The sequence below is a fragment of the Microcaecilia unicolor genome, chromosome 1, assembly GCF_901765095.1.
Source record: "Microcaecilia unicolor chromosome 1, aMicUni1.1, whole genome shotgun sequence".
NCBI lineage: Eukaryota > Metazoa > Chordata > Amphibia > Gymnophiona > Siphonopidae > Microcaecilia > Microcaecilia unicolor.
The window spans coordinates 714,718,238-714,732,223 of record NC_044031.1 but is presented as its reverse complement, the minus strand read 5'-3'; the positions used below and the strand labels follow the sequence as shown (position 1 = coordinate 714,732,223).

At 41.5% G+C, this 13,986-nt stretch overlaps 1 protein-coding gene across 3 annotated transcripts in view; it reads left to right on the top strand.

The window, feature by feature from the left end:
* The window catches only part of DMXL2 (Dmx like 2), a 369,136-nt gene that overhangs the window by 275,763 nt on the left and 79,387 nt on the right, over nt 1-13,986 (top strand). The window contains exons 26-29 of one of the 3 annotated variants that reach the window (XM_030189445.1): nt 1,186-1,262; nt 1,638-1,765; nt 10,018-10,266; nt 11,424-11,567. In XM_030189445.1, the coding sequence (XP_030045305.1) occupies nt 1,186-1,262; nt 1,638-1,765; nt 10,018-10,266; nt 11,424-11,567 (598 nt within the window). Of the gene's footprint in view, nt 1-1,185; nt 1,263-1,634; nt 1,766-10,017; nt 10,267-11,423; nt 11,568-13,986 lie in introns of all 3 variants that reach the window. The other 2 variants (XM_030189458.1, XM_030189451.1) reach the window with 2 other exon arrangements.

Here is a 13,986-nt window from a genome sequence, read left to right as displayed (position 1 = left end):
TGATGAAGATAACAGAATAGCCCCTGACGCAGCCCCTTTGGGCGAAACACGGCCTGTGTTGTTCATTTTATTAGACTGAGATTCTGTAATAAAGGTTTGTTTGGATTTACCACTGATCTGCTTTGTTTGTTTCCACGTTGGAGTCTGCAGATCATCTGCCTTGTTGTTTTTTGGGACCATCCTTACTGGGAGAAGGCAGGTTATGAAACATAAGAACATAAATGTGCAAAATGCTCACAATCCCACGGCTGTAGGAAATCTCTGCAAGTGCTTTCCTTTTGAAAATTAGACTGTATACCCCAGGGGCGTAGGCAGATCTCGTGGTGGGAAGGGGCCAGAGCCCGAGGTGAGGGGGCACATTTTGGTCTGCTGCCTCGCCACTGTCCCCCTGCCACCACTCCCCCCCCCCTCCCCGCCACCTTGCCACTCCCCATCCACTGCCACAGCATGCTCAGTTTCACTAAAAGGAGCGTGCCAGACAAGAAGGGAAGTCAGAACAGGGCAGGCAACTCGACAGCGCCGGAGACTGGCGCAGGGCAAGACTTCAGCTAGCGGGGTTTGGGGACCCCCGCCAGCAAAACCAGGGGCCCAGAGGAAATTTTGGGGGGCTCAGGCCCCCATGGCCCCACATAGCTATACCACTGGTATACCCACAAACAATGTACTTGAGAAACTTAAAGCATTTTAGCCTTTCATCATTGCAACATGGCATTTATTAGGAAATTTGACATCTTCCTGAAGTTTTGAAGTTCTATTTGTTTTGGCATATTTCAAGAATTTTATGTTGCGTTTCATTCTGTTAGATGTACTAGAACCTGTCACATATTTTAGAAAGTTTGTGTCAACATGAGGAGGTGAATTTTGAAACTTTTCATGGAGCTTTCCCTTTGAAAATATAGCCTGCATGGAAATTCTGAAACAAAATTACTCAGCCTCTATGAAGTATGTGCTGAGAAGTTTAGTTTGAACCTGATCCCGTCTATCCTGCACCTTTTTGTGCAGGTTAAGGTAAGCTCTGCAGGGAGGGAGGGAGAGGGGCATTAATCACAATTTTTTATGCAGGTAAATACGTGCATACTGACATAAAAATGACCTATTGTTGCCCCCTCTGATTTTTTTTTAACTTTTTGGAGCAATATGATGTGCATCTGTATGACTTATATTTTGTGATATTTTCTTTTTCAGATATACACGCTTCACTCATTAGCTGCTTCACTTTCTGCTTCTATTTACCAAGCATTATGTGACAGCCATAGTTACAGGTAAAGGCAAATCATTATTTCAGTACTATATTTGAAAAGTATATTGCACTGGGCTTTCACTTTAACAGATGTAATGGTCTTTTACTGAGATAAATGTGATAGTTTGAAATGTTGAGGTCTTCAGTTCCCACAAGATTAACAAATGCTGTAGGAATCTGAGTGTCACGGAAAATTATATTGGCCATCAAATACTCTGTTACAAGGCTAATGCATTACAATAATACAATACAATGTTGTCATATGTAAATTAACATAAGCTGTGTCCTAACTAGTTTTAAACAGAACACGACACTACAGTAATCCATTTCAGCTTAAAATGATTCAACAATGAGAAATTTAAATGTTCTCATTTGAATTTTTGTTTTTTTTAAGTAGTCAAACGGAAACAAACCAGTTTACTGGAATGGCTTATCAAGGCCTTCTCCTGAGTGAACGACGCAGGCTGAGAACGGAAAGCATTGAGGAACACGCAACACCCAATTCCAGCCCTGCCTCTTGGCCTGGTGAGAAACATACCAAACAAATAACCTAATAGTAGTTTTCTGGAAATGTCCTTTATTGCTCTTTTTCAGATGATGTAATGCCATTTCAGTAGTTCCATTGCCACAGGAACGCCCTGCCCCCTCTTATTTGTGTGTGTGTGTTAATAATGGTGGGGGCAAGGAAAGCTGATGACCACTACTAGAGAAATATAGGTAAGGGCAAACTATGTGGGTCAAATGGTGTCTATCTGCCAACATCTGCAGCATCCAGATTTGTGGTGATTTGCATCCAAGGAACAAAGGAAGTCCATTTTCAGCAGAATGTGCATGTAATTTCAACTGTCTAATCTAGACATTCTAAATCTTTCCTATATTCAAAGGTGCTATATGCTTAAGCACCATGAAATATGCTAATATATGTAGACATCACACTGTACATGTAGAATATACATATAGGCAGCAAATATAAGCACGTATGTCTAGACCGTACATCCTGCGGTGTGTGTATATATGTGCGTATTATATATATATATATATATATATATATATATATATATATATAGTGGGGCGGGTCCATCAGTGATCACCCCACCCCTGAATGGTGACCTGGCATTTGTGTACCTTCACCTTTTTTGCTAGAAAAAGTGCACTGAGACCATCCCCTTGCCTCAGACAGCAGACTTTCTTGGCCACACCTGTATATATTAATTTTAATATTCAACCCACGTTAATATGTGATACCATTTGTATATTTTCTCTTTTTTACCTGACTGTTCATTTAGCATTCATGTTCTCTATATATTATCAATTCTATATGTATTCTGAAATGACATAAGTCATGACGGAAAAATTGTGAGCCACATTGAGCCTGCAAATAGGTGGGAAAATGTGGGACACAAATGCAACAAATAAATATATATATATATATATATATATATATATCAAACATATAAACGGCGAGTGACCGACTCACTCGCAAATGCGCAGTAGAGACTTCCATCTCTGTCCCGCCCCCACGTGATGACGGCGGGAGCGGGACAGAGAGGGAAACTGCGCCGCCGAGGTTGCTACCGCTCTCCCCCCCCCCCCCCCACTCGGAGTCGCCGCCACCCCTCCACCCGGCCCGGGCCCTCTCTTCCCTTCTGAACTTACACATCCATTCGCCGAATGCAGCAACGCACATCAGCTGAGCTGCCCCTTCCTTCTCTGCCTGTGTCCTGCCCTCGCTGACGTTACGTCACAGGAGGGCGGGGCCACAGGCAGAGAAGGAAGGGGCAGCTCAGCTGATGTGTGTTGCTGCGTTCGGCGAATGGATGTGTAAGTTCAGAAGGGAAGAGAGGGCCCGGGCCGGGTGCAGGGGTGGCGGCGGCGACCTCGCGGGGGGGGGGGGAAGGAAAACCCCAATACCAGCCCGTTTTTACGGGCTCAACGGCTAGTATATATACATGTTCCCACTTCTGAGGAAACAGGAAGTATGTCAGAGAGGTGGTCCTTAAGAGAGGAAGAAGTCAGTGGCAGGGAACCACAGCCACCCTGACTTTTGGAAAGCAAGAAAAGATGGTAAATTCGGGGAAGAAAGAGCAGGGGTGATGCCAGAACACTGCGGGCGTGGGGGCGAATGCTTCTCCAAAAGAGTACTGCCTGAGGTCCCCACCTCAGACGGCCTAATGGTAGGGCCCCAGTTGTCTGTATAGATAGAATACATATGCATGCTTGTAAGACGCAATCCTCTATTTATGTGCCTTGACAGCAGGTGATAGGAAGCTATTCTTAGATGCTTAGGATCCATTACAGAATACTAATGTAACCCAGCATAGAGCTGGTGCAAGCGCAAACACCAAAATGTGGCAGAGTTGCTCGTAACTTACAGTATTCTGTAAGTTACATGTGTTAAGTGGGAGCCCTGCCTATGGTACTCCCCTGTATGTACCTTCTTTGCAAGTAACTGCTCAGCTAGCACTTAGGCAGCATGCTGGCACATGCATGTATAAGTTCTTATATATATACGTGTATTCTAAACACTTACATGCATAATAGGTGCTGGCACACTTCTATTGCTATATGTATAAAGGTGGACATATACCCCTTAATTCTGTAGTCTTTAACCTATGCATTCAAGAATATTGGTAGTTATGACTATAACTTGGGAAATTAGGCACATATACGTACATAAGTATTGCCATACTGGGAAAGACCAAAGGTCCATCAGACCAGCATCCTGTTTCCAACAGTGGCCAATCCAGGTCACAAATACCTGGCAAGATCCCAAAAAAGTACAAAACGTTTTATACTGTGTAATAGGGTTAAAAATAAAAGTGTTTTTACCTGTTGTGTGGAGCTGCTTGTGGTTTTTCGGGGCAGCAGAGGCAGTCTGAGGCATTTCTGGATCCTTTTGGGATTCTGGAGGAGGTCTGAGGCCAGTTCAATTTTTTTGTTTTTTTGGTCTAATTTTGAGACCCTTCTAGGGGGTCCAGGATACTCCTGGCCCATTTTGGGACATTTTTAGGGGCTGATCTGGTGGAAGGTGGCTCCAAGGAGGCTTGCAGCAGGAGTTGTGACCAGCCCTAATGGCTGGCTGGCTGGCTGGCTTCAAGTGAGGGGAAGGCAGAGAGCATTACTGGGTAATTACCAGGGTTGCCAGGTGGAAAATGTTTTCCCCACCCAAACCAGCCCAAAACCCGCCCAAAGTCAAACCCCGCCCCTGACACCCCCACCCCTGCCGTCATCAACCCCGCCTCTTCTGTCACCGGCCCCGCCCAGAATGTCACTAGCCCCGCCCAAAATGTCACTAGCCCCGCCCAAATTGTCACTAGCCCCGCCCCCGCGGCCCGAAAAACGCTAAAACGCTAAACCGCGGAAAAACCCCAAAACAAGCCCAAAAAACCGCAACCCGCCACGGACAAAAATTTCCCGAGGCGGGTCGCGGAAAACCGTCCAATTGGGCGGGAAAACCACCCACCTGGCAACACTGAGCACAAACTGTAATTCTGGTGTTGGAGAGTTTGATTGGCTCAGGGGGGACAGATGATGTCATCCAGTTCTGGTTTCCTTGACTACGGCTTGGGTAGAGCAGGAGAAGAGTAGGAAAAGAGGGCTGACAGGGATGCTTTTCAATGCTAGCAGAGGAAAAAAAGTTTTATTTCTGCAGAGGAGAAGCCAAGAGAAAACAGAGGCTATTTCAGTGAAAGGCTGATAAAGCAGAGAATCGTTTTGGAAGCTGTACTGGTTGGCGTAGGGAATTTAAAAGGGACTCTCCAGTGCTCCAGGCAAAGGGGTTTAATTTTATATGAGAGAGGCCAAAGTGGCACAGAAGTTATTTACCAACAATTGTTGGGATTCTGAGTTGAGCACCTTAAGTGTGTTGGGCTGGGGAGTTTCCAGTTGAAGGAGAGAAAGTTTATTATTTTAAGAGGGCAATTGTACAAGAAAGTAGTGACATTGAAGGAATAGACTCCAGAATATAGCACAACTGCATTAAAGCAGGTTCCTGTGAGTTCCAACAGCAATCCTGAGTGGCAGCTGCTGATGTTCCAGAGTGGCTGTTGCTCCTAAGTGGCAGCGGTGGTTCTTCACAGTTCAAGTTTCCGGCAGCAAGGGGATTCCTGACTGAAACCGTGAAGGAGATGATGTTATTTTTTTATTCTAAATAATTTTCCAGAACTATTTTTTTTTGTGTTTTGTTGTTTTGGACTGTTGAAATGGTTAAGGAAATTTTAAGCTTATGCACTAGCTTTTCTTGCAATATCAAAGTTCATCACTTACCTGAGAGCTGAAAGTTCCTGAGGTTCCAGATGTACCTGATGTTATTCGTTTGACCTGTGGAAAAAAAGAAACAATTTTAAACCAAAGAAAACTTGTTCTTGGCTAAGGTCAAGATAGGAGCAAAGGTTATGGACTATTAAAGTACATATCTGATGATTTGCTGGATTTCGGTTCCGAGAATTTCTGAACTTGGTTCTATGAAATCCGGAACCCTAGGAAGAGAATGAGCTTGAAGTTACTGGGAAAAGTGAGTTTTTTGTTAGCATACAGATTAATAATATGTACTGTTGCATGTTGTCAGTCACTTCAGTTTAGCCATTTGAAGTTAAGTATTTTTGAAAGTAATTTAAGTTTCCACAAGGTCGAAAAGAATTTGTCTTATAAGATTCTTAAAGGGTTGCAAAAGGTTTTAACAGAAAGAGAAGTATTTTGGGCTGTTTAAACTATTTAAATGTGTTAACTGCTAAACAAATGTTGGCTGTGGAATAAACGAAAACATATTTACCTGTTAAACAGTGGTGTATTGCTTTACTCCTGTGAATGGGGTTCCTCACACTCTGAAAATAATCAACTCTGTTAATAAAAATTATTTTATTTTAGTTATTTTATTCCTTTATTATAAAAAAAAAAGGCAGTAGTGCTGGGTGGAAGTGTGCTCCGCTTCAGGAGAAACATCTTACCCCGGTGCTGTGACCAATAACAAATTTTGTTATTGTTGTGAAGTGGAGCAGCGCTGAAACCTAGCGGGTGCTACAACTGCTTATCCTAGAAATAGTGGATTTTCCCCATGTCCATTTAATAAAGGTCTATGGACTTTTCCTTTAGGAAGCTGTCCAAACCTTTTTAAAACTCTGCTACGCTAACTGCCTTTACCACATTCTCTGGCAACAGATTCCAGAGTTTAATTACATGTTGAGTGAAGATACATTTTCTCAGATTCATTTTAAATTTACTACTTTGTAGCTTCATCGCATGCCCCCTAGTCCTAGTATTTTTGGAAAGCGCAAACAGACGCTTCACATCTACCCGTTCAACTCCACTCATTATTTTATAGACCTCTATCATATCTCCCCTCAGCCGCCTTTTCTCCAAGCTGAAGAGCCCTAGCCGATTTAGCCTTTCCTCATAGGGAAGTCGTTCCATCCCCTTTATCATTTTCGTCACCCTTCTCTGCACCGTTTCTAATTCCACAATATCTTTTTTGAGATGCGGCAACCAGAATTGAACACAATATTCGAGGTGCAGTCGCACCATGGAGCGATACAAAGGCATTATTACCAATTGCTGATAACTTGTACTAATTTGCAGTTGTGCATGTAACTTCATTTAGTCACAATTCTATAAATTTAGAGCTCAAAATCTGTAGTGCTTAACTGCAAGGGGTATGCGTATGAGAGGAGCATGGGGAAGGGTCAGGGGCAAGCCAAACATTTATGCATTCATCTTCTAGAACGGGGGTAGGCAATTCAGGTCCTCAAGAGCCCCAGGCAGGTAACTGGGAGGGCCAGAAATGGCACATGCTCGACCCAGAACTACTGCCGGCGGCCACAGCGTGCTGGCAGTAGTTCCAATTTAGCATGTGGTAGGCCCGTGTTGGGCATATCGACACTTTGTAAAAGAGCCCCTTAGGCTGGGAAGCCAAGTAGGTCCCTATTTTATAAAAACACATAAGCACCAATGTGCCTTTATAAAACTGGCAAACAAAAGCAGGCCAAATCGTGACTAACATGATTCCATCATTTTATGAACTACGCATGTAAATCACAATTCCACCCATGCTCCTCCCTAAGTCAGCCCTAAACATGCCTACACCCAGGTTGTGTATAAAGCATATTCTTGTAATTGCTTGTTTACTCTTTCCAAAAATACTAGGACCAGGGGGCACTCAATGAAGCTACAAAGTAGTAAATTTAAAACGAATCAGAGAAAATATTTTTTCACTCAATGTGTAATTAAACTCTGGAACTCGTTACCACAGAATGTGGTAAAAGCAGTTAGCTTAGCAGAGTTTAAAAAAGGTCTTGGGTAGCTTCCTAAAAGAAAGGTCCATAAGCTATTATTAAAATGGATTAAAATCCACTGCTTATTTCTGGGATAAGCAGCATAAAATCTGTCTGACCTATCTGATTAACTGTACATTGTCTTTTTAGATTGTATGCTCTTCGAGCAGGGACTGTCCTTCCATGTTAAATTGTACAGCGCTGCGTAACCCTAGTAGCGCTTTAGAAATGTTAAGTAGTAGTAGTATTGTACTGTTTTGCAATCTTTGCCCTGGATTGGCCAGTGTTGAAAACAGGATACTGGGCTTGATGGAACTTCGGTCTGTCCCAGTATGGCAACATTTATGTACTTATAAAGTTATTTTTACATGGGGGATAATTTTATACAAGACGTTGTATGCACATACACTCCTTAATTCTATAATCTAAGCGCCTGATATTCAGCCGGTGGCAGGCAGCGCGTTTGCTGTCCCCCATTGGCGTTGAACCTGGATATTCAATTCCAGGCCATATCTGGTGACTGGTATTGAATATCCAGGTTTATATTGGCTGCTGAAAAGTTAACCAGCTATGCCGTTATTCAGCGCTAACCGGTTAACTTTTTAGTGGTCAAAGAGAGGCCTGCTATTTAAGCGGCCTATTTTGATTGCTCAACGTAGCCGGTTTGGCACTGAATATCCGCATCTAACTGGCTGTGTCGCCCAATATAGCTTATTAGCATCTAGCTGCTAACCGGGATATTCAGTGGGAGATAACAGGTCATCTCCCATTGAACATCAGAGGTTGGGCACTCAAAACCTATGTAACCGGCTAGGAGCCATTCCTGGAAGGTTAAATAGTTTTGAATATCAGGGGGTAAGTGCCTAATTGTAAAGAACATCAATACCAGCACTTACTCACATAAAGGTTACAGAAATTTGCATGCTGAAGTGCCACATTTAGGGGGACACGTTTACACCTGCCATAGACATGGAGTAAGAGGGTGTAAATGCTGACTTACACTAGAATTCTATGGTGGAACCTGTGCACCCTGTATTTTGACGCTTAACTTTTGTCACACTTTACAGAATAGTCCCCAAGCTGGCCTGTATGCTATAAAGGGCTTTTATGAAATTACTTCTATAACTCGGAATAGATGAAAACTGATTCAGAACGCTTTATCTGAGGAGGAAAAGGCCTCAGGCATCACTTAACTCATTTTATGGCACACTCGACAGGTTACGGGTGGCTTTTAGTGACCTTGTTTAATTATTGGCCAGAAACCTCCTATGATTTTCATCTGTGCTGATTCACACTTGTAATCATATTTATAGGCAGTGACTTGTGTGTAACATTTTTTGTAATAAATCACCCAATTTTCAAAATTAAATCAAAAATCAATTATAGTTTTTAACACAAGGATATTGGGCAGGTGGAGTGACGGTATCAGCCCCACAGCATACTTCCAGGCTGTGGAGACTGATGCTGGAAATGACCCGGACAGAGAAATCCCCTGAAGAAGCTGACAGTGAAACAGGTACCTGTTGGGATTTTCTGTTAAGTGCCACTGTCTTTGCCCAATATCCCTGTCACTGCCTAAAAATATTGTAAGTGTGAATCAGCACAGATGATATCATTGGAGGTTTTTGGCCAGTGATTAAACAGGTCACTAAATGCCACCTGTAAGACTGTCTGGTATGCCATAAGACATGTTAAGCAACGTATGAGGCCTTTTCCTTTTTCATAACCGCCACCTCAGTAGGTGGTTGTAAGTTCTTCCCAACGCATGGCCACACAATAAGAGTTATCTTACTGCATGGCCATTTGGGGGGGGGGGGGGTGCTATTACCTGCTGTGACAAAAGGGGCACTGGCATGCGGGAAAAATGGGCCTCGCCTCTACTGCACAGCCCTTTTTCCCACAGCTTAGTAAAAGGGTGACCTGTTAAAAAAAATAAATGCATATTACTCTCTATATGTCAGGCAATAACACCAGTTGATTTTTTTTATATGTAAATAAAAAGCAGTTGTACATTTATATTTTGAATATTGGGCCTATAGAAGCTCTTGAACTATCATGACACAAGTGCCATCAGTTTAATATTTTTATTGCTGTACTATTTGGCAAAGCTGCCTAAGATGTTTCCCTTTCCATGGCATGACATCACTATACTTTTTACACCCTTCTTATATAGTACTAAAAGTATTAGCTGGTTTGAAAATTCTAGAACAGTATTGGTTAAGAAGACGGGAAAAGACTTGCTGGGTCAGACTAAGATCCATCAAGCCCAGCATCTTCTCTCTTACAGTGACCAGACTAGACACAACTATCCGGCAGATCAACAATAGGAAGAGAAGGTGTTTACATAACCGTGTTCAGCCTAAGAGAATTTATTTTTGCAATGTTTCTAAGTAAAATTTATTGTCTAGTTTTACTTTGAAGATGAAAAAAACCTCATGTATCTGTAGCATGTATTATTTCCCTAAATGCTGCCTTAAACTCTGCTGGGGGGGTGGGGTTTCTTTATTACAGGTGTCAGCTCGCTTATCAACCTCTTAACATCAGCCCAAGATGAGGACCAACCAAAGTTAAATGTATTGCTGTGTGAAGCTGTGCTGGCCGTCTATGTAAGCTTGATGATACATGCTTTTGCCACTCACTCTAGCAACGAGTTGTTTCGACTAGCTGCACATCCCTTGAACAGTCGAATGTGGGCTGCCGTCTTCGGAGGTGGTGTTAAACTCGTTATAAAACCTAAACGACAATTGGAAACTATTCCAGGTAAGGGTCATAATTTTAATTCCATTAGATGTGTTGTATAGCAGGGGTGGGCAACCTCAGTCCTCAAGTGTCATAACTCAGTTGGGTTTTCAGGATTTCCCCAATGAATATGCATGAGATCTGTTTGCGTACAATGGAGGCAGTGCATGGAAATAAATCTCATGCATATTCATTGTGGAAATTCAGAAAACTCAACTGGGTTGTGGCCCTCGAGGTCTGAGGTTGCCCACCCCTGTGTTATACTGTATGGTAGCTCTGTACACCCTTGATAGTGAATTTCAGCATAATTGATCCATGGAAAAACAAAATGTAAACATTTATTTAAGGATTTTTGCCATTGACTTCAAGCAAATAGAATATGCAATCATCATAAGAACCCCGAGATATAGAAGTGAAAGATGACTGCCCAGAGACAGCTGTGAGATAATTGTTCCCTTCCTCCTCCCATCCCAAAGAAGAATCCTTCCTGACTTTCAGATGACAGTTAGTGTATCAAGTGGTATTCGGAAGAGAGTTTTGTGGTGGTGTGTATTGGGAAAGACAAGATGGGCTCAGGGAGAGAGCGAGTCTGGGGAATCAGACCTTATGTTAGTTATACATGTTGACCTGAGTGTGCTTGAACAACCAAACCGGATGCATCATTGCAGGGGGCCTCCATTTGTCTCAGTGCCTGGGCACTGACCACTTTGGCAACGGCTCTGGCTCTCATACTGAAGTATTTTTGCCAATGTGGCCCCTGTTTGAAAACTAATGAAAATCACTGGACTAGGGAGTTCATTTAGTATGGGAAATGCTTAAAAACAACATGGGCCAACAATGTATTTCTCCTGGTCTTTTGAACTAAGACCATTATACAGTAAGGGTCTTATTCTATAAAGGTTATGCTCCTAAATTTACTCTTCTAAAATGTATGCTCCTAAATTATGAGCATAATTTACACACCTAAATTAGGAGCATAATCTATTTTGGAGCATAGAGTATTCTCATAAATTTTAGGAGTGTAAATTTAGGAGCATAACTTTTATAGAATTAGGCCCTTAAATGTTTAAAATATGGCCAATTTTAAAAAGAACAAAAACAAGTTATAAGTGCTATGGAGTGTTTTCTGAAGTACTTCAATAAACATTATAACCGCTATATTGGTTTGTTTGACTCAGATAAAACAAAGTGCTTAAATGAGGAAAAACCTGAAAGAGTTCCACTAGTAGCTACTCAGCTATCTTCGTCGCCCCCATTAACTTGGTCAGATAGCAGTGAATCTGCTGATGGTAGAGATGTGGAGCAGTTACCCCAGGAGTGTGGTGAGAGACCTGTGTGCTGTCTGCTGTGCCTGATTTACTCTGGTTTCCAGCAAATCCTTTCCACAGCAGAACACAGAATAGAAACATTTTAGCATGTTGCATGTGATTTGGCCTTCACATATAGTAACTTTGTGTGGCACGTGGGTTTTGTTAGTCATTCATGCACTCAAAATGAACACCCTCGCAAAAACTAGCAGCCACCTTTTGGTTTGTGGTATGGCATGACACTATTTGTTGGGTTTGACAGCTGCTTGAGAAATGTGCACAGATGGGTTATGGGCCAGTTGGTATAAATGATCGCCTTTTCAAAAAAGCATTACCTGGTTTATGTTTAGTTCAGTTGCTTAGAATAAGCAAAGTTAGTTTACAGGTACTATAGTAATTATCTGGTTAGATCTAAACAACACTCTAAGCTAAAGACATCAAGACCTGTATGTATGTATCAAATAATTGGGTATGTTATGCACACGTCTTACACTAACGTTCTGAATGGCATTTTAGAAAGGACGTCCAAGTTGTGCTCTGGTTATGTCCAAGCATCAGCATTTATTATTTTTTTCTGTTGTATGTTTCTAGTTGTGATTAATATAATGTTTCTGTGATTGTAACTTTTTGTATTCTGCCTTAGAAAAGGTGGAATATACGTAATGATCCATAATATGTAGGATGCACACCCCTTGAAGCATAGTATTGCAGTAGTCTAATCTGCTTTTGTTTACTACACGTGCATATATTATATTGCAATTTACATGGCATGTAAGGGACCATTTGGATTATTTAGATAGAATTGATGTAGCTTTGTGTATCATATATTACAAAAATGAAAGATGATGTGGAATTTTAGTGAGAAATACAAGTTAAAAAATAAATATACAACTGGGTGCCTTGTTATATTTACTGTCCATATGTTTAGTGCATATGTCCAAAAATAGCATGAAATTTGGTGCTTCGATCCCATAGCATTAACATATGAGCAGTATTTCTATTTGTAACTTGTTTTTAGCACAGTATTTTAAAGACATGTGGTATATCAAATTTCAGACTTTGAAATATTCATCTTTAAAATCTCCTGTTTTAGTTCTTCAGACACACTGTTAGTACGGTCAAGTATTTTGGTCCATAGTTTTTAATTTAAAAGGAATTATTATGCCAGTTCTGTAATTTTATGTACTAATATGTATGTTTACTAGGCAACGCTATGGGGACATTAGTGTTTTTAACACACTTATGCACGTTAAATGCTAATGTGCCCATAGAAATGTATAGGCGCGTTAGCATTTAATGCGCCTTAAATTTACAGGCGCGTTGAAAATGCTAATGCACCTTAGTAAACATACCCCTAAGTAATTGGCAATCATAAAATCATAAACCTTGGTGATCCAAGATGGCTGACATAAGTTGTTCTCCTCAATTGCAGCATTGGAAGGTTGTTTCCTTTTTTTTTTTTTCTTCCCTGCCTTGATTTATAGGCAACCATAAAGGCTGACAAGCTGTTCATCCCTTTCTGGTGACAGTTAGTCTTGTTTTGAGCCCAGTGGTTGTCTTCATAACTTGCAGTACTGACCAAGGGCAGGATCAGTTGGCAGACCCTCTGCACCTACCTCTTCTTGAGTGAAGAGGGACACTAGCTGCTGGGCTTGATATTTTTTGAGTACGGATCAGTGAGTCCCATCTTCACAGCCCTGTGCACAGAGTTTGTTGAACTCGATGGCCTCAATACTACCACTATGGTCTACACTGAGGTTTGAGAGGGCAAGAAGCAACTAGCACTCGCAGTGCAACTCAAGTTGCCTTTGTGGTGGGGCAGTCAGTTGGAACAGTTTTTTCAGATACGGACAATATAGCTTCCAGAGAACCAGAAGGAGGTTAAAATTTGAGCTCCTAATGTTTTTTTTTCAGGGCTAGAATTATTCCCTGCTTACGTATTGCCAAGATCTGAGACTATTTCTTTAGAGGTTAATTTGGGAAGATGTTGCAGACTTAGGTAAAGCTTTGTTACATTATTTTTCTAATATGGAAAAAAGAGTTTAGTCTCTGGAGAAGAAAGTGGAACTTTTTTTTTCAACTGAACCGGTGGAGTTGAGGTTTCATTCACCCCAGCTGGAAAAACAAGTACAGTCATTTAAATCTTTTCATTGTACTGCATCATCTGATTTGTTTGCCGTCTGTGAGATAAAGGTAGAGGCATTAAACAGTGCTACTAGAAGTGCAAATCTGAATTTTGAATTTTCTCTGCCATTAATATCATCAAAGGAGATGTTCAAGAGAGATCATAATGTAGTTTTGGTGGTACCATAAAAAATATACCACTTATGACTACAGTTTATATTCTACAAAGCAAAAAAATGAGTTTTACAGTGTCGGGATGAAGTTACCTTATTTATGGTGTGAAAATGATGAGGCTACTGTGATGATGAAG